This window comes from Camelus bactrianus, chromosome 15 (assembly GCF_048773025.1).
Source record: "Camelus bactrianus isolate YW-2024 breed Bactrian camel chromosome 15, ASM4877302v1, whole genome shotgun sequence".
In the NCBI taxonomy this organism is placed as follows: domain Eukaryota; kingdom Metazoa; phylum Chordata; class Mammalia; order Artiodactyla; family Camelidae; genus Camelus; species Camelus bactrianus.
In genome coordinates, this window is record NC_133553.1 from 69,166,261 (window position 1) to 69,189,711 (window position 23,451).

The 23,451-nt window shown below is 41.3% G+C and overlaps 2 protein-coding genes across 11 annotated transcripts in view; both read left to right on the forward strand.

Annotated features, from left to right (window-relative positions):
* Positions 1 to 2,809, forward strand: part of LOC141573291 (adhesion G protein-coupled receptor B1-like) — a 41,047-nt gene extending 38,238 nt beyond the window's left edge. Inside the window, exons 6-7 of one of the 3 annotated variants that reach the window (XM_074341434.1) lie at positions 179 to 345; positions 565 to 2,809. In XM_074341434.1, coding sequence (XP_074197535.1) covers positions 179 to 345; positions 565 to 650 — 253 coding nt within the window. In that variant the 3' untranslated portion in view covers positions 651 to 2,809. Of the gene's footprint in view, positions 1 to 178 lie in introns of all 3 variants that reach the window. The other 2 variants (XM_074341435.1, XM_074341433.1) reach the window with 2 other exon arrangements.
* A 4,513-nt stretch (positions 2,810 to 7,322) lies between these two features.
* LOC105078871 (coiled-coil domain-containing protein 144A) overlaps positions 7,323 to 23,451 on the forward strand; it is a 58,676-nt gene continuing 42,547 nt past the window's right edge. For 2 of the 8 annotated variants that reach the window (XM_074341429.1, XM_074341430.1), the window contains exons 1-6: positions 11,305 to 14,189; positions 14,847 to 14,961; positions 15,125 to 15,298; positions 18,411 to 18,517; positions 19,822 to 19,959; positions 21,392 to 21,474. In XM_074341429.1, coding sequence (XP_074197530.1) covers positions 13,978 to 14,189; positions 14,847 to 14,961; positions 15,125 to 15,298; positions 18,411 to 18,517; positions 19,822 to 19,959; positions 21,392 to 21,474 — 829 coding nt within the window. In that variant the 5' untranslated portion in view covers positions 11,305 to 13,977. Of the gene's footprint in view, positions 7,682 to 8,879; positions 9,017 to 11,026; positions 11,063 to 11,301; positions 14,190 to 14,846; positions 14,962 to 15,124; positions 15,299 to 18,410; positions 18,518 to 19,821; positions 23,421 to 23,451 lie in introns of those variants that run through there. The other 6 variants (XM_074341426.1, XM_074341427.1, XM_074341425.1 and 3 more) reach the window with 6 other exon arrangements.

A 23,451-nucleotide genomic window follows, 5' to 3' on the forward strand; every position in this document is an offset into this window, starting at 1 on the left:
TTTCTTAATACCCTGTGGAAAATGCTGGTCTAAAGAAGGGAGGGTTAACAACTCATGAAGAAGAGTAGGTGCATGGTAGGAATGCTGTCTTGAGTCTTGAGTATCGTGTGTGGTCGATGACGGTCACAGCCCTCAGTAAGAGATGAGTAACTCATTGTCTTTGTGGTCATTTGTGCAGCCCTCCCCTACATGGACTCATGACAAGCATCTTGCTGTTGGGAACTCTTCCTCCACCGTATGAAGGCAGCCGGGCTTGCTTGCTGAAGAGGTGGGGGATCTGCCTAGAGCCAGCACCAAGCAACAGACACGTGAGTCGGCTCCAGCTGCGCTGCCCGTTGGCTGCAGGTGCAGAAGTGAATTTAGTTGAGATGCAGACTGCCCTGATGCACCTCCACCAAGGGGTTAATATGGGCCATAAGCAGATAAAGTGGTTATCTAGCTCATTTTTATTAAATGAATATAAACATAGAGAATAGAGGAGGAAGAAAAGTGAAACAGTATGTGAGGAATAAAGATAGAAGAGAGGAAGGGTCAAAGGTGATCATGGCCATTTTTGTTCTTCAGGGACTTCGAGAATTGTGGACAGGCATGTGCGCAGACCCGTGGTAGATGAGCACTTGGCCTCGTACTGTCCTTGTGGGTTTGTGTAAATGACTGCCACTGTCATTCGTGTTGATTCCAGGAGTTGTTCTATTGTCACTGATGAATTCAAAAACAGTTATCTGGACTCCTCCCCCAGCCACAGCATCCTCACAGCAACTGACCAGAATCCTCCACTCCTTCCTGCCCTTCTCACTCAAAGTCAACCGCTTTTCAATTTAATTTTTGTACGTTGACATTTTATTGTGCAACTTTGCTAAATTCACTTACTAATTCCAACTTTTTATAGATTCTGGAGGTTTCTACTTTCATGATCATGTCATCCTTTCCAATTTTTATGCTTTTTTCCCCCTTGCTTTATTGTACTGACTAGTCAATGTAAGATGTTGAATAGGAGTGGTAAAAGTTTTATATCCTTGCTTTGTTCTTGATTCTGAGATAAAACATTAAATCTTTTACTACTATGTATGATGTTAGCTGTAGATTTTTTCTGTAGATGCCCTTCATCAGATTAAGGAAGTCCCCTTGTATTCCTAATTGGCTAGAGTTTTTAATGATTGATATATTTTGAAAATTTCAGGTTTCTTTTCTGCATCTGCTGATATAATCATATGGTTTTGATTTTTTCTTAGTCCAGGGATCAGCATACTGTGACCCACAGACCGAATCCTGCCCACTGGCTGTTTGTGTAGAGGCAGCAAGCTAAAACACATTTTTTACACTTTTTAACGGATTGTAAGAAGAAGAATAATATTCTGTTAAAAGTGTATGTCACCCACAAAGCTTAAAATACTTGCTGTTTGGTCCTTTACTGAAAAAAATTGCTGCATCATCCTTTAGTCAGTTAATGTAATGGGTTACATCAGTGATGTCTCTAACTAGGTTTGCATCACGAGAAACCGCCCCCCCACCACTTGTTTGTGATGTAGTGTAATATTCTTTTTATAAATTTCTGGATTTAATTTGCTATAATTTTACTAGAAAATTGTATGTCTATTGTCATAAGTTATTGATTTATAATTTTCTTACAAGGTCTTTTAAGGCTAATACTAGCCTCAAAAATGAGTAGGGGTTTGTCCCTTTTTTCTATTTTTTATTTAAAAATATTTTCTTAAGAGGCTGTGTTTATTTTATGTTTATGTTCATAGCAAAATTGAGCAGAAAATACAGAAGTTACCCCTTGCTTCCAGACATACACAACCTCCCCCACTACCAGCGCTTGTACCAGAGTACATTTGTATTGGATATTCAATCTACTGGATAATCAATCTAAATTGATACATCATTGATACACTACACCAAAAGTCCATTAGGGTTCACTCTGTGGGTTTTGACAAATGTATAGTGACATGTATCACTATTATACTACCATATGGAATAGTTACACGGCCCTAAAAATCCTCTGTGCTCCACAGAGTTATTTCTTCCTCCCTCTTTCTGAACCCCTGGAAATCACTGATCTTTTTACTGTCTGCATAACTGTACCTGATCTAGAATTTCATATATTGGAATCATACAGTATGCAGCCATTTCAGATTGTCTTCTTCCATTTAGTAACAGGCATTTAAGTTTCTTCCATGTCTTTCCATGGCTTGAGAGCTCTTTTCCTTTTAGTGCTGAATAATGTTACATTGCCTGAATGTACCATGGTTTACTTATTAATTCACCAAATGAAGGACAAGTTGGTTGCTTCCAAGTTTTTGAAATTGTGAATAAAGCTGTTATAAACTTCCATGTGCAGGTTTTTGTATCCATGTGCAGGTACACAGGCTTTTAATTCCTTTGGGTAAATACTGAGGGGTACAATTGCTGAATCGTGTGGTAGGAGTATGTTTAGTTTTGTAAGAAACTGTCCAGCTGTCTCCCAAAGTGACTGTTCCATGTTTGCATTCCCACCAGCAAAAGATGAAAGCTCTTGTTGCTCCACATCCTTGTCAGCATTTGGTGTTCTCAGTGTTACAGATGTTTGGTCATTCTGATATGTATGTAGTGGTATCTTACTGTTGTTTTAGTTTACAACTTTCTAACGGTATATAATGTTAAGCATTTTTTCATATGCTAATTTCTCATGTTTATTCTCTTCAGTGAGGTATCTGTTCAGGTCTTTTGCCCATTTTTAAATCAGGTTGTTATTTAATTTTAAGAGTTCTTTGTATGTTGTGAATAACAGTCCTTTATTGAATAAATCTTTTGCAAATATTTTCTCCCAGTTTGTGGCTTGCTTTCTCATTCTCTTGCCAGTGTCTTTCACAGAGAAGAACTTTGTTGTTGTTGTTGTTATGAGTGCACCTTATCAATTCTTTAATGGACCATGCCTTTGGTGTTATATCTAAAAAGTCATCACCATACCGAGCACCATCTAGAATTTTTTCTATGTTAACCTCCTAGGAATTTTATAATTTTGCATTTTACATTAAGGTCTATCATCCATTTTAAGTTACTTTTTTTTTTTTAAAGGTATAAGGTCTGTCTCTAGACTCTTAGGTTTTTTAATATGTGGATGTCTGGTTGTTCCACTGCCAATTTTTGAAGAGATTATCTTTTCTCCATTTTCATACGTTTGTGATTCATCAAGATCAGTTCACTGTAGCTATTCTTTATCAAGTTGAGGGAGTTCCCCTCTATTCCTAACTTGCTGAGAGTTTTTTTTTATCAAGAATGAATGTTGAACTTTGTCAAAGATTTTTTTCTGTATGCATTGATATAATCATGTGGTTTTTTCTTCTTCAGCTGCTGATGTAATGGATTGCATTAATGGATATCCAAATGTTAACCAACCTTGCATAACTGGGATTAATCTCATAGTCTTGGTGTATAATTCTTTTCATATATTGTTGGTTTTGCTAGTATTTTGTTGATGATTGTTACATTTGTGTTCATGAGAGATAGTGGTCCGTAGTTTTCTTGTAAAGACTATCTGGTTTTGGTAATGCTGACCTTGTAGAATGAATTAGGTTTCCCTTCAGTATATTCTGTGTTTTCATACAAATTTCAGAATGATTTGTTGCAATTTTGTGAAAAGTGCCATTGGTATTTTGATAGGTGTTGCATTGAGTCTGCAGATTTCCTTTGATTGTACGGTCATTTCAACAATATTAATTCTTCCAATATATGAACACAGTATACTTTCCCACACAAAAGACCTAAATAGCCAAACAGTCTTGATAAAGAAGAACAAAGCTGGAGGTATCATGCTCCCTGACTTAAAGCTATGGTACAAAGCTACACTCATCAAAACAGTATGGTAAAGGCTAACCTTTTCAACAAACGGTGCTGGGTCAGTTGAATATCTATATGAAAGAAATAATGTGACTTGACCCTTAACTTATACCATACGTGAAAACCGACTCCATATGGATTGCATACCTAAATGTGAAGAAAAAACAATTTGACTTCTAGGCTAAAACATGAGAACCACTTCATGATACACACCTGATAGTTGAAATCTAAAAGATGGAAAAAGCAAGTGTTGGCATGAATGTGGAGCAATAGCAAATCTCATACACTCTTGATGGGAGCATAAATTGGTCCAACCACTTTGGAACGTTGTTTGGCAGAGTGTACTTAAGCCAAACCCATGCATAACCTATGACCCAGCAATTCTACTCCTAGGTCTATATCTATCACCAATATGCACATATGTTTATTGAAAGACATGTACTAGAATATTCATAGCATTAATTATAATAGTCCCAAGCTGGAAACTGTAAATATCTGTCAACAGTGGTGTGGGTAAACAAATTGAGACACACTAAACTACTATGCAGTAATGAGAATCAGATACCTATAACTGCATGTGATATAGATGAATCTGACAAAGGCAACATGAAGGAAAATAAAACTACAGTTGATCCTTAAACAACACAGGGGTTAACCTGTGTGTAACTTACAGTCGGCCCTCTGTATCCATGGTTACTCTGCTTGTGTAGATTCAACCAGCCACCGACTATGTAGTCCTGTACTGTTTACTGTTGAAATATATCCACATATTAGTGGACCCACAGTCCAAGCCAGTGCGTTCTAGGGTCAGCTGTGTGTAGTATACCACATAACACACTATCTGATTTCATGCGTGTAAAGTACAAAACAAAGCAACACTAATCTGTGCTCTCAGATGTCAGGACGGTGGCTACCCTGAGAGGTTCAGGCTAGAGGGAAGTTCAGAGGGCTTTGGGGGTCCCAGTATTGTTCTCTTTCTTGATTAGAATGCTGACTTCATGAGTCTGACCAGATTGTGATATTTTGGTGGGCTTTAGACATGCAATATTGCATTTTCCTGTATGTACAGTATTTTTCAGTAGAATGTTTAAAAATGTTTCCACTGCACAGATGTGTCATAATTTATTCAAACTTTTCTATATTTATTAGTCGTTCAATTGGTTTCAGCTTTTTACTTCTACAAATATTGTGAAGTAAAGATCTCCATACATATTTGATTCATGGTGGTCCCCTTTAAGGATAAATCATTCATATGTTAAGGGGCTGAAGTCTTCATGCTAAAATACATTGTGATATTTCTTCCCCCCAAAACGGGAAACTCAGATTTTCATTTTCACTAGCAATGTTTGTATTTTTCCTCTTACAGTCTCATGAGAATGTCTTATCTTTTTCATTGTGTTTCATTTCCTCATTTATAATAGACTCAATCATTTTGCTTTCATAGATGTTGCAGGTACTTTCCCTAATATAGCTGCTCTACACTGAATTTGTTTACAGTAGACTTTCCATAAAACTTATGGTGATTTTAAGTACACAGATACTTTCATTCCATTCCTTTGAAGAGATGGAGGTAAATTCCTCTTTCTTTCAGCATGGACTGGGCTTTAATGACTTCCTTTTAATGAATAGTATGTGATAAAGTGACAGCCCTATGAAGAGGCTTACATGGAGAGGAGCTGAGGCCTCCAGCCAACAGACGTGTGTAAATTTTCATAGAAGTGGATCTTTCAGACCTAGTCAAGCCTTCTATGACCACAGCCCTGGCCGATGACTTGACACCAAAGCAAAGCCACCCACTTAAGACACTCCCTAAAGTCTTGCCTTCAGAAATGTGTGAGATAATAAGTATTTGCTCATTTAAACTGTTAAATTTTGTGATCAGTTTCTATACAACAGATAAGTAATACACAATTTTTAAACTTACAGTGTATGTGCAAAGAAGTAAGTGAAACATAGATATACAATTTAGCAAAGTATTATAACGCAAACACGAATGCAATGGTATGAAATAGAAAATTGCAGGTCCCCAGAAAGAATATGCATGTTCTTTCAAGTTCAAAACATCTTACTCCAGTTTGTATGCAATCATACTCTTGAATTTCATGGTAATCATTTATTTGCTTTGCCTTATGGTCATATCTCCCATGTTTACACCTCTGAACAATACAATTTAGTTTTGCTTATTTTTGAATTGCATATTAATAGGACCTATGGAATCATAGATTCACTTTGTTATACCTTACTTCTTCTGTTCAACCTTCTGTAAGAGTCATCAGTGTTGCCCGTAGCTCTAGCTTGTTTGTCTGCATTACTGTCGAGTATTTCTGTTGTTTGATTCTACCGCAGCATATTTTTCCGTTTTACCTGTTAAATACTTTCTAATTTGGGATGACTCTGCTTGCTTTTACAGTCCTGTTCATATTGTAATGGTTCACATGTGCAAGAGCTTCTCAGTGATATATATTCCTTGGAATGGTGATATCTTTTTAAGATCTTGATTTCATTTTCCTCAAATCTATATCCGCAAGTGGGATTGCTGCATCATCTAGTAATTGTATCTTTAATTTTTTTAAGGAAACTCCATACTGTTTTCCATAGTGAACCTGGACTCCTGTGGCTTTTTGGTAACCATCATGGGGATGGAATCACATCTTTCACTGGAAACACTGGGGTGACACAGAGGTTTGGTAAACTTTTAAAATGAATGTTAATGCTCTTTTTCTTTTCTTTTTTTTTTTTTTTTCTGTTGGGGGTGGGGGGTAATTAGGTTTTATTTATTTTTTAGTGGAGGTACTGGGGATTGAACCCAGGACCTCGTGCGCACACTAAGCATACACTGTAGCCCTGAGCTATACCCTCCCCCAAAGATCTAAATTGCTTTTAATATCCTTACTGGAGTGGTCTGTCTCTGGTCTTGGAGAAAGGTGTTCATTACCTTCTAGGATGACACAGACAAATGAACAACCTATGCTCTGAGGCCAAGATACCTTGTGGAGGGATGAGACATGTACCTGATGATCACATTTTTTCGTTTATTCACTACTTCAACAGGTATTTGTGGGGTGCCTACTAAAGGGATACTGTGTTCTAGAGTTCCCGGGACCCATCAGTAAACCTGGGCTTCATGTGTGCTCGGTTGTTAGGGTCACGTGTGGTGTGCTTTCTGTGCATTTCAGAACCTTTGAATATTGTGAGGAACCTCGGTGTATGAGCCTTCCACCAGCACTTTGAATGTTCGCTGGGAGCACACAGAGCAAAATCCTCATCAATACAAGCTCTTCTATGTACCCACAGCAGGTGGTCTGGAGGAACTGGTCACTATTTCCCGTAGGGAAAAGTGTGTTAGTTTCAGCTGTAGATTGCAAAGTGGAGATCAAGAGTTAACTAGTGTACCGTATCACTGAAGGAGTTCATGTTCCTTCTGTAGAACTTGACGGAGGGTAGTCGGTTGGGGCCTCAGTGCCTGGGTGATTGGGGCTTTGGGGGGACTGGGGCTGGGGGATCAAATCATTCCAGGGGCTTTTCAAGAAGGAGCTGGGTGTGTGCAGAGAGGCCTTCGTCAACTCTTAGAACAGTTTGTATGGGGGCACATCCTTAAGTCCCAATAGTACAAAACCTGCTTCTTGATTTGGTCTTCAGTTAGTATTTTGAGTGTTTGGTTGTTCAAAGTATTATTTCTTATACAAGATTTTCAAATCAAGTACTTTACATTTTATTAAAATCTTTAGGTGCCAATCCCTGGGAATACCAATGATGCCATTCTTAGGAATCTGCAGCCGGATGCCCCAGACACCATTACAGTGGTTCCCCTTTATCCTGAGGGCGATGGAGGGCGTACACCAGACACTGGAAGGACATGGAAGTAAGAAGGCAGACAAATTGAGCATTTTCATGATACATTTTGCTTTTTAGTATAGCATAAACTTAAAGTGGAAAGAAAACTTGGGAAATACATAATGATGGAATAAAAATGTAACAATTACACATAGTTTACCTTCCAACCCCCACCAATTGTTAATATTTTAGTGTATGAAATAAAAGTGACATTCTTCTGAAGTGGTAACTTCAGGATTTCTGAATGTGTTTACAGTTATCAGTATTCTCTGTCACTGACAAAAGTTCATGAGCTTTACTTTGTGCTCAATAAATTTGTACGAAGCAGTGTCTTGTCACTGGCTTTCAGTGTCAGTTGAAATCTGCTGGTCGTGTTACTTTATAGCACATTTTTCTGCTGATGAAGTGCTTTTTGGCATTGAAAATCTCTGTGCTTTCATTTGCTATTAACATGTTGAGAAACCAGTTTATAGTGGTTTTACAATTCTTTGTAGTATTGTTTAAAGGCTTTGGTGCATACCTCTGAATTTTTTTTTGGCTTAAAAATATACGTGCTGATGGCTCAAAGAAAGCAAGTGTGGATGACTTCTTTTGGCAAAAGATTAGTGGTCTAGAAAAATGATGTTATTCCTAAAGTGGAGTTTGGAGATAATACCTGTATTTAATTTGCATGTTTTTCTAAGTCCCTATTGGGGCAGTTAATTGAGAACTGAGTGTTTCTTTGATTTCTCCCTATGTTTGCCTTTTTTTTGAATCACAGAAGATATTTAGTGTCTGTTGAATGAGAAGAAATGAATAATTGAAACCAGCTAATCTAGCTGCCCGGATTAGATGGGCGTCCTCCATGTTGTCAGTTCTCATTTAGAGGCAGAGATGATAGAATCCTCTTGTCTCTCTTTCCATGACCTGTGATGGAAAACTGAAGCTGCTTTTCCAGTTTCTCGCTCTTGCCTTGTCCCTTGTCCTTTTGTGGCCAACCCAGTATTACTACTTTTACTCCCTTGTTTTTATTGACAACAACTTAGCTTCCATAGAGACCAAGGCCCTAGTTGGCTGAGTTTGGCTAAATGTGGATTTGGAGAGTTTTCATGTGCTTTTGTTTGTAGATAATTCAAAGTTTAAGGAAGTCAGTATTTCTCCTACTACAGAGCAGAAGTTCAGGGTAAGTGATAGCTTGCCATGTGTAAACAGGTGTAAGAAATATATGTTGCCTTTTCTTTCCTCAGTGGTGAGAGGACTGGCCAGAAATGTCCAAGTGTACAGCCCACCGAACAGCGGGAACGTTGGCTGGACCCTGCCCCTGGCTGGTGCAGCAGCGCCACGTGTGTGCGTTGCCCTGGCTGGCACGAGGCCCCCGGAACCTGTAAGTACTGTTGTCAGCTCAGAGCTGGCAGAAGAATTTCGTAGATTTTATGGCGCCTCCTGCTGTGGTTGCTGGCGCAGGGCAGTAGATGAGTTGCTGTGGCCCTGGGTCATGTGCACACTCATTTCCTGATGAACTTAATTAGTCTCATGTTTGTGTTGTGCTTGGCAGCCTGTGAGAACACAGGCCACAAACATGCCCACGTACAATGCTTAAGTGATTGCTTTTGATGAATTAAATCGTAAGGGTATCAACTGTAGGGTTAGTAAGCAAAAATGAATTTGGGGAAAATGCAAATTAGCTATATATGAGTTAAAAAACCCCAGTAGTAAATGCAAATCATTCATAGACCTTGTCAATATGGGCTTTCATTGTAACAGACACATCTTCGTCAGGAACCTACCTGAAAGTTTGCCTTCATTGGCTCTTAACAGATTGCCAATCTATCTTAGTACTATTCCATTTTCTAAGAAGATTAATAACACAGAGAGCAGAAATTACTAATTTGAGTAGGAAGAGTATCAGAACAACGGAGTGCAAGTAAACTTACAAGACTTTACAAAAAGAAGCAGGGACCATGAACAAAGATAAACAAAACTTGAGCCTGTCCGAATGTTGACTTGCATCCTGTGTGTGGCAGGACATGTTCAGACAACACTGCTCTTATCCACTGCCTGGAGTAGCTGTTTTAATAGAGAAATCTCTCCCCAAGAAGTGTATCTTAGGTGTACATGTCTCTAACATTTGGGATGCTTTGGGGTCACTATCATAAGCCCTGGATGTTGTATGTGAGAACTTTCCCCAGGAACCTAAATGGGAGGTTGGTGAAGTTGCTAAGGGTCAAGTGTCAGCTCACATTTAATGGAGAGGGAATTTATGAGAGTAAATTACATCCAGTGCTGTGGCCTGGGCAGATCTCACGAGGTAGCGCAGAGGTTGACTTCTGCTGTGTCTGGGCTCAGCCCTTTACTATAAATGTTATAATGCTGTCTAATAAAAGACTTGGTAAGCATTTAGATTGTCGTCAGAATTTGTCAGGTCCTCCCCTCTAGATTGTGGTGCCAGGAAACACCCACACGGGGCACTTGGAGCAGCTGATTCCAGACACACCCTATTCTGAGACATCATTGCCCTCCACTCAGATGGAAGGGGAATCCCAGCCCCGCCCAGGGCCAAACACATGAGGCTGAAATCCTTTCCACCCAGTTCCCTTGTGACTCAGTGAGGAAGGCTGGACAGGTGTGTGGTGAGGAGGGTGCTGAAAGCTGCCTCCACCTTGCGCAGGTGAGGGAAGGGCTCACGCCTACTTCTGCCCAGGTTCCCCACGTTCACATTCAGGCTGAAGGCCCTCTGGGCTGAGTTGAGTGTCACTGGGCCATTTTCTCATCTGGGACCTTTGTTAAGGATGTTCCTTCCTTTCTCCTGCCCTGCAGTGGGTCTTCTCACCAACTGGGCACTTTTGAAATGGGAGGGCTTGGCCTCTCTGTTTCATTCAACAGGAATTGGTCAGAATAGTTGAAATCCCTTTCTCTCCCAGTCTGTACATTTAGGTTCCAACCTAGTCTCTTTCCCTAAAAGGTCAGCATGTAACCATAGCTCTGAATGGAGCACTTTTTTTTTTTTTAACATTTTTTTTAATTGACTTATAGTCAGTTTACAGTGTTGTGTCAATTACCAGTGTAGAGCACAATTTTTCACTTTTATGGGAACACACATATATTCATTGTCACATTCTTTTTCCTTGTGAGCTACCATAAGACCTTGTATGTATTTCCCTGTGCTATACAGTATAATCTCATTTATCTATTCTACATATGCCTGTCAGTATCTACGAATTTCAAACTCCCAGTCTGTCTTTTCCCATGCCCCACTCCCTTGGCAACCACAAGTTTGTATTCTATGTCTATGAGTCTGTTACTGTTTTGTATTTACATATATATTTTTTTTAGATTCCACATATGAGTGATCTCGTATGGTGTTTTTCTTTCTCTTTCTGACTTACTTCCCCAGGAGAGAGAGGGCAAGACCAGGAGAAGGCAGGCCCAGGTGAGTGCAGGCCCAGGAGAGGGCTGGCCCAGGTGAGGGACCAGGAGAGGGCAGGCCCAGGAGAGTGCAGGACAAGGTTAGGGCAGGCCCAGGTTAGGGCAGGACTCAGAGAAAGCAGGCCCATGAGAGGGCAGGCCCTGGAGAGTGCAGGACCAGAAGAGGGCAGTACCAGGTGTGGGCAGGAACAGGAGAGGGAAGGACCAGGAGAGGGCAGGCCCAAGAGAGTGCAGGCCCAGGTGTGGGCAGGCCAGGAGAAGGCAGGTCCAGTAGAGGTCAGGCCCAGGTGAGGGTAGGTCCAGGAGAGGGCAGGCCAGGTGAGTGGAGGCCAAGGAGATAGTGGGCAGGACCAGGTGAGGGCAGACCCATGTGAATGCAGGCCCAGGAGGGCAGGCCCAGGAAAGAGCAGGCTGAAGAGAGGGCAGGCCCACGAGAGGGCAGGCTCAGGAGATAGTGGGCAGGTCCAGGCAAGGGCAGGCCCAGGACCGTGCAGGCCCAGGAGAGAGCAGGACCAGGATAGGGCAGGAGAAGGAGAGGGCAGGCCCAGGAGAGTGCAGGACAAGGTTAGGGCAGGCCCAGGTTAGGGCAGGACTCAGAGAAAGCAGGCCCATGAGAGGGCAGGCCCTGGAGAGTGCAGGACCAGATGAGGGCAGACCCTAGCGAGGGCAGGCCCAGAAGAAGGCAGGCCCAGTAGCGGGCAGGACCAGGAGAGAGCAGGCCCAGGGGAGGGTAGGGAAAGGACAGGGCAGGCCCAGGATAGGGAAGGCAAAGGACAGGGAGGCCCTGGTGAGGGTACGCCTAGGAGAGTGCAGCCCCGGGAGAGGGCAGGCGCAGGAGAGTACAGGCCTAGGAGAGGGCAGGCCCAGCTTAGGGCAGGAACAGGAGAGGCTAGCTAAACACAGGTGGGGGCAGGCCCAGGAGAAGGCTGGTCCAAGTGAGGGTAGGTCCAGGAGAGGGCGGGACCAGGTGAGGGCAGGCCCAGGAGAGGGCAGTAACTAGGAGAAGGTAGGCCCAGGAGATGCTAGGCCCAGGTGAGGGCAGGCCAAGGAGAGGGCAGGCCCAGGTGAGAGCATGTCCAGGTAAGGTCAGACCCAGGTCATGGCAGGCCTAGGAGAGGGCTGGACCAAGAGAGGACAGGTCCAGGAGAGGGTACGATCAGGAAAGGACCGGCCCAGGAGAAGTCCTATTAAACTTCCAAGAGATAACATTGAGAGGCAATGGGTATTTGAGTCTGGAATACAGGAGGGAGGTCTGGATTGGAAATAGCAGTTTGGAAGTTACCAACTTGTAGATAATACATAAAGCCCTAAGGCTGTTGTGGGCGGCAGCAGACAGTAGTAGAGGCCTGAAGACTGAGCCTCAGGGGTGCTGTGTGCCAGCACTCAGGGGCTGGGACTGAGAAGACCGGCCAGGGCCATGGGAGGAAACCAGAGCAGCCTGAGACCCGGGAAGCCCCTTGAAGAAAGGGCTTCAGGAAGTCGGGGAGAGCAGCGGTGGGAAGTGTGGCTGCTGGGCCGTGCGAGGAGAGGACTGAGAGCTCCTCATGGAGTCAGCACCTGGTGGGTGGTGGGTGACCCTGTCCTGAGCAGTTGCAGTGAGTGGACACACTTGCTTGGATGGAAAATGAGAGGAATCAGAGGAAGCGAATGGGAACAGCTCCTTTGCAGGGTCAGGAGACGTTTGTACAGGAAAGCAGAGAAATGGGGCCATCTCTTTGTTTTTTAAGGTGAGGGAAATAACAGTATATGCTAATAGAAAAGATAGATTAACAGGAGAAATTAGTAACACCACATTCCCTTAGGTCAGGGGAGTTGCAGGTGAGGGCAGGCGGGGGCACAGAAATGCCCCTGAGAGTCAGCTTCAAAACACTTGCCAGGTCCAGTCCACTCAAGACCAGCTCTCAGGAGTGTCAGCCACTTAGGAACTCTACCGCCCCCTGCAGTTTTGATCCTGGCAGGGCCAGAAGCCATAATTAGTCAGCTGAGGAAGAATGGAATTAGGCAGGAAGAAGAGGCCTGCCCTGCCTTCCCCCCCTCCTGCAGGTGGTCAGCCAGCAGCATGGCCTCACTGAGTAACTGACGTAGTGTTTTCATAGTCACATGGTTAAAAAGTTCTCAAATGTTATACCATGCTCCCAAATAAATCTCAGATGGATTCAAGATTTAATTGGTAGAAATAAAAGCAAAAAAAAAAAAAAAAATAAAGTGAAGGAAGCGTGTAAACATAAGGCTGAGCCACAGAGCAGGGTCAGCAGACATGCGGAAACACATTTTCATTTCATCTGGAGAGCGTGTGTTGGTTTCTCAAGTTTCCACTTAATGATGTATATTGCCACAGTCTCTGAAACCATGAAAACAACTTTCTGCTGTTTGCGTCTGCTAAATTCCCTGGAGACTGGCTGGGGCCCAGAGGGATGGGGAAAGGAATACACTGAGGGATAAGGAGATGTAGAGATTTTTGGTGGGGAGCTCTCTGGGGGATTAGGCCTTCAGCATCCTGTGGTTCCACCCTACTCTAACCACAGTTGCATACAAACATGGCTTTCTCAGGGACAAGCCTAACTTCTGGAAATGTCCCGAAACGTTTAGCCACCTAGCACCAACATTTGAAAAGAATCCAAAATGGCCCACAAGCAATTGCAGAGATTTGAAATGCCTTAGGCTCCCACATGTGCACCAGGCACACTGGGCCTCCAGGCCTCTGCGCACTCACAGGGACACTGGCTCTGGAGGGACAGTTGAGGGTCAGTGCTGTTGCTAGGCTACGACTGTTCCGGACCAAACATTCCGAGCCGTTGAGCTTTGCAGCCAAGGTGTGGCAGCAAGACCTCTGTGGCTCTTCTGTAGCGCCAGCGCTGAGATCGGGAGGTGGCAAGAGGCCAGGAGGGAAGTGAGCGGTGTCGGAAGGCGATAAGCCAGATGAAGAAGAGACTTGCTAAGTTCGCGAGCTGGGTGGACTTCAGCATCCATCAGAGAGAGCGCGGGAATCATAAGAAGCCCGTGCCTGGGTATCACGTCTATAGGAGTGAGCTAAAGGAGTTCCACAAAGCCGCATATTTAGGTGACACACATACAGTGCAGGAGTTGCTGTCACGTAAGAAAAATGTAGACAGCAGAGACAGGAAGAACAGGTAACAGCGGCGGGGCGGGGCGGGCCTGGGAGGAGCTGCCAACTATGGTTGTAAGACATGGATTTTAAATTGCCTTCCCATGTCAGAGATGTTGAAGAGTGAGAAAATGAGCATGTTCGAATCACTGAAGTACAGTATTCTCTCTGATCCTTGCAGCAGCAAAGTAGATATACTATCATTTTACTTAATTGAAATGTTGTCTTTGTAAAATAGTAACGGTAACAATTATAATACTATCTAACAATTATTGAGCTGTTCAACTGCCACTTTGCATAGCTTTTCATTTAAGCATCACAGCGGCGTCCTGTAAGATCACTACTACTTCATGCCCATTTTGTTGATGAGGAAATTGAGGCACAGACAGGCTAAGTGAGAGCTAATAAGGGACAGTGTTTAAGTAGAAGTCAGACCCAAGGTGAGCTGAATCTCAACGGCATACCCTTTCTATTCAAACGGGTGGTTCTTCCATTAATGTGGTGAGTAATAAGAGCTAATAAATACTGTTCTTTCCCCATAGAAAGAACTAAGATAAGAAGACTAAATGTTAGTTTTAAAGGGATAGGAATAGCATGCTGTTGAATGTTTACAATTACACGAGTAACTGTACCTTTGAACTAGTACGCTCTAATTTCCTAAAAAGTCCTCTCATGTTCGCAGGACTGCACTACACTTAGCCTGCGCCAGCGGCCAGTCATCAGTGGTGGCTCTCCTTACCCAGTGGAAGTGTGACCTGGATGCTCGTGACGAGGAAAGCAGGACAGCTCTCATCAAGGTGTGTGTAGCAGCCAACCGTGTCCACGTGAGATGGATTCAATTTAATTACTTAGAATAAAAATGAATTTATCTGTTTTAAATATAATGAACTTCTGGAACCGAGGAATGTTAACTTGGAATGCCTAGCACTTACAGTCTGTTTCTTGGCATGATACCAACAGGCTGTACAATGCCGGAAGGAAGAGTGTGTCACTATCCTGCTGAAACAGGGTGCTGACCCAAATCTTGAGGACAACTTTCAAAACACTGCTCTGCATTACGCCGTCTTGGCTGAAAATACATCAATTGCAGCAGAGCTGCTCCACTATAAGGCAAACATCGAGGCGATAAACCAGGTATAGCTCAACTATTTACAAGATATTTGAAATACAGGGATTTTTCTAGCTACAGGTGTTTTATTTATAGTAGAATGTATACTGAATACATCAGGCCCTGTTATCATGGAAACAACTCCAAAGCCAAGGCCAGGGGCTTGTGCCCACAGAAAGGGCAGAGCTCTGTCTCCCAGCCGCACTTGTACCCCAGAAGGAACAACTTCCCATTAGGAAGTGCCTGGGAGTGGGTGGTAGGCTCAGAGCCTACAGAAGATGAAGGCTTGCGGGGAGTAAAGTGATAGCAAGGGCTGGGTGCCTGCCTGGGGATGGGTGGGAGGAAGAAGGAACCCAGTACCCAGCAGGGGGAGCTGGGTGACTGCACCTGGGCAGGGGAGGCAGCAAACCACAGGCCCTGAGCACCCCAGGATCCCAAGTTCTAGAATCTGGGCAAGTGAGGTCAGGTCATGTTTGACAGCCAGCAGGGGCATTCACTTGTGCTGGTGGCCACATGGCTCTCCATGTACACCTTGGGGTCTTCCATGCTCAGCCTGGTGTAGCTCCCCTGTGGGGCTGTGGCTGTAGGTGAGGAGCAAGTGATGGCAAAGCTGGTTCTCCTGCTTTTCCACCTGGCTCTCCCCTGAAGATTTTGACTGAATAAATCTACTCAGGTCTGGATACAGGTATTTAGAAATACTTCTCTGAGATTCTGATACAACCCTTGATTAAGGACTATTGAATGGATACGTGTAATACATGTAAATTCACAGATCTCAAAAATAAGACGTCTCTGAAAGAGCGGGGGTTTGATAGATGCTGCCTCTTTCAGTGCTCTCGTTTCCAGCTGTGTTAGCCTGACTTTTATCTGTCCCTTCCTGGCAATATTACTGGCAATATCTATTGCCTTGAAGAATAGCTCCTTTTCCCTTCTAAGCACTGATCATTCAGTGGCACTCAGACAATCCTATAAACTTGGTTGTGGTGAGTGATTCAGTAAGTAGAGTCAGACCCTTTAAAGATTTTGCACCTTTTGTTCCCATCCAGGTCATTAGGTCAACAGGGTTTTTCTGATTGCAATAATAGGAAATCATGAGCCTTCTTTTGGTTAAAGCTGTGTGACAGACTCTTGCCATATATCTATTAGATTCACTGAGCCCTAGCATAATCAAGATGACAGCTTTTTAAAATTAAAGTCTAGTTGACTTACAGTGTTGTGATAGTTTCTGGTGTACGGCAAAGTGATTCTATTATATATATATATATATATATATATATATATATATGTATGTATGTATATATATATATATTCAGTTATATGTATGTATATTATTCAGCTTATATATATTCTTATTCAGTTATATATAAGATTCTTATTCAGTTATATATATTCTTATTGTTATATATATATTCTTATTCAGTTATATATATGTTCTTGTTCAGTTACATATATTCTTATTCAGTTATATATATTCTTACTCAGTTATATGTATATACATATATATATTCATATTCTTTTCCGTTATGGTTTATTACAGGATATTGAGTATAGTTCCCTGTAGTATATACAGTAGGACCTTGTTCATCTATTTTATATATAGTAGTTTCTATCTGCTAGTCCAAAACTGTTAATTTATTCTTCTCCCACCCCCTTTCCCCTTTGGTAACCATGTTTGTTTTCTATGTCTGTGAGTCTGTTTCTGCTTTGTAAATAAGTTCATTTGTATCATATTTTAGAGTCCACATATTAAGTGGTATCCTATGGGGTTTGTCTTTCACTTTCTGACTTACCTCACTCAGTATGAGACTCTCTAGGTCCTTCCATGTTGCTGCAAATGGCATTATTTCATTCTTTTTTATGGCTGAGTCATATTCCATTATATATAAGTATACCATGCAAGATGGCAGTTTTAAACATCGAGACCCATGATATTAGTAACAAATTGGAATTGTTTTAATAACTTAGTTTCAGCTGTCTTATGAACTGATTATCCATTTGATTAACAATCAGGGGGAATTAGATACAGGTAGACTGTAGTTTTAGCAGGCTTTGGAAAAATTCTTGAAGTGGGTATTATGAGTCTTAATCACAATTTTTATTACATGTTGGGGCCCAGTGTTTTTGTATGTAAGACATATGATTCTACAGAAAGGCAAGGTTTTACATACAAATACTTGATTTATACCCAACTGTTTGGAAACACAGCAAACATAAAAAACACAAGTGGGCTATAGACTAAACATGGCCCTGGGTATGTTTAGTTTGTCTCCATACATTGAATCAACATTTAAAATTTAGGAGACTTGTGCAGAAATCTGCACTTCAGAACTTCTCCTAAAGAATCAAATCTGGTCCCCCTTGAGCCCAGGCTCCTATGCGGTCTGCCCTGCAGAGGTGGCCCCTTCTCGGTGGGGCATGTGTTCTCTGGTTTGCTGTCCTCACCTGGGACCTTCACTTACTTGGGCCACATATGTTGCCTCTGTAAGCATTTGAATTTACAATTCCTGTTGTGTACTTTGATAAACATTTCAATATTTTAAAGACAGTCTATATTAATTTATAGTCTACTTCATATTTTATAATAATTCCTTAAGAGTGGGATGGAATTTTTCAAATTAGAATTTATAAGTTGTTTAAGAAAAACTTTCTTTACATGCAAATAGTCATAGTCCCATTGGAATGTCTGCAAGCTTTATGAGATTAGTCATAGTTGTAACTGGATAGGTTATGCATGTTGCAGACAGTATGGTATCTTTCTCCTCAGTGTGGCTCCTTAAAAATGTAGTTGATTCAGTAGCTAAATGGTTCTCTCTGGAGCAGTGTTTAGAGTGTCAGGAGTAGTAGTTGAGCAGTAAGGTAACTAGAGAATGCCTGACACACGCTGTGATAGAAGCGAAGGTTCTTGGAACCAGCAAATGTCTGAAATGGGTTTCAGAGAATGACTTCACAGGGAAACTAGAAGAGGTCAAGGAGGAGCCTTTTCAAGAGAAGGAGCACAGAGGGGCGAGGAGGAAGGGGCTACTTTTTATTTACTGTTTTATAGTATATGTTTTAAGTCCAGAGACTTAAGTTTTTAAATTCAGTTTTGAAATGTATATGTAATTTTGTACATTATCAACTGTTTTTACTATTTTACAGTATAACTTCACACCATTTTTAGTCGCCGTCAGGGAGAACAAAGAAGAGATGGTCAAATTTTTGATAGAGAATGGGGCAAATGTACATGCAGTCGACATGCTGCAAAGGTACAATAGTTTGTTCTCTCTCCCTCTCTTTTTTTGTTTAATCTTAATGTTGTTCTAGAGTAGTAACAGCCAGTCAGAAAGATTAACTTAATAAGAAGAGGATTAACTTAGAATCAACACATCATCAGTTAGGTAGAAAAGCAATTATTCTGCCTGGTGTCACGAAGAACGGTATGCAGCAGGATTCATCTTCCTTTATGATAGTGACTGCTGTCATTTGCAACCTGATTTTTTTGGTCATATGATCTTACAATAGTTCAGGGATTTCATTTTAGTTTTATTAGTATGGACTCTAATTTTAATTTACCTTATGAGACAGTGTTGAATTTCTTCATTCTTTTATAACTTTTTTAACCTCTACTTGGTGTAAATTTTTTTCTTAAAAGATGCATATTAAACAGAGGAGTTTGTTTTGCCTTTTGGATGACTCTGCTTTAAATTACTTTCTTTGAAGGATATTGATGTTATTAGGTTATCACTAAGTGAGTATCACTAAGAGAGTAACTATGACCAGATACTGTGGGCTCATCAGTTTTTATCCTTTTTCATTTCTAGTACAGTTTGATGTTTTTATTTTCAATTGATAATGGTAGAAGGAAGAAAAATAGCTTTAATTATTGAATAAACATTCTCTTTAAAGAAGACAAGTCCTTGGTGGATGATAAACAGGAAAGAGCTGGGCTTTAGAGTCAGACGAGGTTGAATTCCCAGCTCTCCTGCTGGTCAGGTGTGTTACCTGGGGTACATGACTTACTATCAACAAATATGTTTCCTGACATGTAAAGGAGGGTCGTAGTACATCCTTCAAGGGGGGTTGTGCCTAAGAAAGACCATATGTAGACTATTCAGGTTAGTGCCGGGCACATGCTTCTTAGCGTGATTAACTACAGCCGTGACTATTTTTGTTGCCATTTTTATTCATATTACTGTTTTCAGCCTGCAAACAGCTTCTCCTTACCTGATCTCTAGCTGATTTTAAAGTATTATATTTCAGACTAGGGAAGAAATGGGGAATCCTTTATTTAAATCTTTACCTACTTCAGATAAGTGACCTCAGTATCCTTTCTTGTCCATCAGAGGACTTTAAATTAGCAACTTCTACTGTGTGCTACCCAAGTAGGACAGGAGGCTTCTTTTTTGTCCCTCCATTTTGGCCTTGGAGGTAATTTGCCAAGATGAGCCCTCGAGCATGTAAGTGGTCAGTTCTCCAGCGGTGGGCAGGATATTAACTTGGTAAACTAGACCAAATTAACTGTTTAAGTTACGCTAAGTTCCTAAGGGTGAAGTTGTCTCTTTTATTTTAGATCAGCGCTCATGCTTGCTGTATTTCATGACTCACCAGACATAGTCAAGCTGCTTCTTCAGAAGCATGTTAATGCCTGTTCTCTAGATTTTCAAGGATGGTCTGCTGAAAGATATGCTTGTCGTAATGGTTTTAAACAGTAAGTGTTTACATTAAAATGCCAGTTGTCTCTAAACTGAGGTTGAAAATGACCTGTTGCTTGTTACATGACAGGTGAGAGTTCCTAGTTGGGAGCAGGCACTTTGGGGATGGCAGTGAGACACTCCGCATCATCAGCTGGAAACCAGCAAAAGGCCAGACTAGTGAGATGGAGCAGTGGGCACAGGGTTCTTTATCTCAGAGTTTGTAAGACCTTTATCCTTAGGGTCTTACTGGTCTCCATTTCATTCCAGTGTAACCCCTATGCATGGGATCCAAATAATGTCACAGATTTGATTTTTCTAACTAGTTATTTGGGTCTTGAAATGTTTAGTAGAGCAGAAAATCCTGTATTTTCCTTTGGGGGCTTTCTTCTATAATCTTCCTCTTGAATTTTTCAAGAACCTAAGGGATTCCCTAAGGCCACAGTGACAATCCTCTCCCACAAGGCATTGGGGCAGGGTGAGGGCATTCTAATCGTTCTCTTGTTTCCCTTGATTCTGTTGCTGCAGCATTGGTACTAAAACTAGTTTTAACAGGATCTCCTTGGCAGCTGAGTCTGGGGTCTGGATGTTGCTCTCTAAAGACCTTTAATAAAGTTTTAAAAGAAGAAAAAGAAACTGGTCCTGCAGTCGGGTCATGATTGACCTCTGCTCCCGGGATGCCTGTGCTGATCCAGTTTGCGCGGTCTTCGTGGTGATCGACACGTAAACTTCAGCGTGACAGCTTGTTTAGTTCTCATACGTATGCTTGTATGAGGTCATATATTTATAAATGAGTTTAGCTACAAGTTATATAGTAGCTGAGGTACCCTGAATTATAAACCTCAAAGAACAGCTAATCACCATAATTTGTAACATTTTCTGAAAACTGCCACATTTAAGTGTTACACTTATGAAAAAAACACACATTGGGTTTTATTTGGGATTCTCAAATAGTTCCAGCATTAAAGTTCAAGAACAGATTATTCCATTCTTCCACTATTTCTCTGAGCATCTGGGGGATACATTATCTCATTAAATCTTTGTAATACTCTTATGAGTATTAATAACTAACTGCCTAACAAGACAGTAAGATCCCAGTTTTATAAAGGAAGACTTTGAGCTGAAGAGAAGCACCTTGTCCAGGAACAAATAGCTGTTATAGAGCTGGGACTTCTGAGTTTGAGATAATTTCCATATGTCAGGCTCACTCTAGTTAACTTACTGAGCTGTATTGCCCTCAGTTCATGACTACTTCACCTTTTTTTCTTTTTTAATCATACATCCTAAATTTAAAAGTGTAGATTGTACAAATTTGAAGTATATGGGACAGTTGAAGTTTTGATATTATCTCTGATATTGTCTGAAATAATCTAAGAATTTAATATACTTGGTAATTATTTTTCACATTAGTATTCAAGTAGTAATATTTATCCCATTTTTTATACATAGCCTTTACCAGCAGATTGTCGACTACAGAGAAGAAAAGATACCAAATACTCCCCCTCAAAATAGCGACCTAGGACAGAGTTCTGGTAATAAGTTACTCTTGTTGGGCCCACCATAGATAAGGAAGTAAGATTGAGGAAATTTTGATAATGAAAGAGCAGTGAAAAATGCCAGTGTATAAATTTCATGTGTGTTTTTATTTTTTTCATTAATTTTTTCTTAATGGTCTAGTATTCAGAATTACTTAAGTTAATTGTAGGTAATTTAAAATCTGAGACAATATTGTCTGGAAAGAAATTCATTTATTTAATCATGGCCCCTGAAATCCGATATTATATATTTGTGTAAATAAGAAAAACAGGGTTTTAACTTTGTTGTACATTTCCTCTAACATTATAACAAGTTGGCCTTGTTACAGAACTGGGTCTTTTAATTTTTACAGCAAATGGATTACATCGGGTAAATGAATGCTAGTTATTGCATAATGAGTAGTCTCACTAAAAAGTTATTGTCTTTAAAACTGGGAGCTCAGCAATACCTTCCTGGTGCTGTAAACAAATGGCCAACAATTAGAACTGCACAGCTGAACCAGTGTGTAGCATACTAATAAGAGATTGTTTTTTAAAGATACCTAGTGATAGTGCAGAAGTCAGGAAAGCAGTGCCTTGTTGAGAAGCACTGGTTACTTTTCACATCATTACACCAACAAGGTCTCTCTCTTACTGATTGCATGCCTCAGAAGTGCAAAAAGAATGAGATATGTTGCCTTCATGAGAGTCAGATGTTTTCTTCTTTTTTTGGGGATACTTGTCGTGAAACTATATTTTGTTGGAACAAGATTTTCTTTTGCTGTTAGTTAAAGGATTGTCATAATAAATACTCAAATAGCACAACTCAGGACTCAACAAATTGTAGTAAAAGCACAGAAGTACTTCACATAAAAAAGAAAAAGACTGTGTTGCCTAGACGTGACCCCTAGCGTGCTGTTCAGTCTGAACTGTATGAGGGCACCTTTAACTTGGTAGACCTGTATCAAGAAAGAACTTCTGTTGTAGGAAATACTAAGATGGAATAGACAGAGTTTTGGTCTTCAAGGTGCTCATAACACAACAGAGTTGTCCCTGGTTAATGTCTGTATCTTTTTTAAACAGGATTTTCAAAGAAAACATTCTTATCTGTTAATTCATCCACTTAACAGATGACTCTCAAGTGTCGTTTAGGTACTAAGCAGCACTCTGACGTTACAGAATGCAAACAGGTCAAAAGCACAGTTCCTGGCCTCCAGGAGCTTGTTACTGTCATCACCATTTTTATGATTTGCTTTAGTTTATTCTATGCTTACTGTGTCCCAGAGCCCTCGAGGACTTTGTAACTGTCTTTATATATATTTTTATTGGTATTTAATATGTGCCAAATACTTTAAGTCCATGGTGAGGAAAGAAGTTTTTCAAAGTGGGTAGGATGTCAGGTAAGCCATGCAGAGCGAGTAGAAATTTGCCAGGGAAGGAGGCAGAAGGGCAGTGTTTGGTGAGCGGAACATCTTTGAAGATTACATTTGGCAGAAAGGACAGCGGTGCAGAGGCTAAGATGTGCCAGTGAACTTTGCAAGATCTATGAGTTTCGTTTTGGTGCAGGAAGGATGCTGTAGGAATGGTTGGGAATGAGGTGACTACCTAGCTCAGGCACGCTTCTGAAAGCCTTTCTAGTACTATAGAAAGGAGGAGGTCTGCTATAGACCTTGGGAAATCTGTCAGAATGCTTTTAGCTGCAAATAATAATAGGAGCTCTAAGTAACAGTGGCTACAGCAACAGGAGTCAGGATTGGTTAGACAGTTCGGTGATGTCATCAGGATCCCAGATGCTGTCCCTCCTTCAGCTGTGAGGCTGCTGGTGTTTGATGTCGCCTTTCCTGGTCTGCTGATTGGCAGCAGCTCCAAGCATCATATTCTCACGTGACAGTATCTGCAGGCGAGGAGGGCTGCTTCTCTCTGCATGTTTCCTGTTAATGAGGAAGAAAACAGAGACGCTTCCGGTAGAATTCCCCTAGCATCTTATTGGCTGGG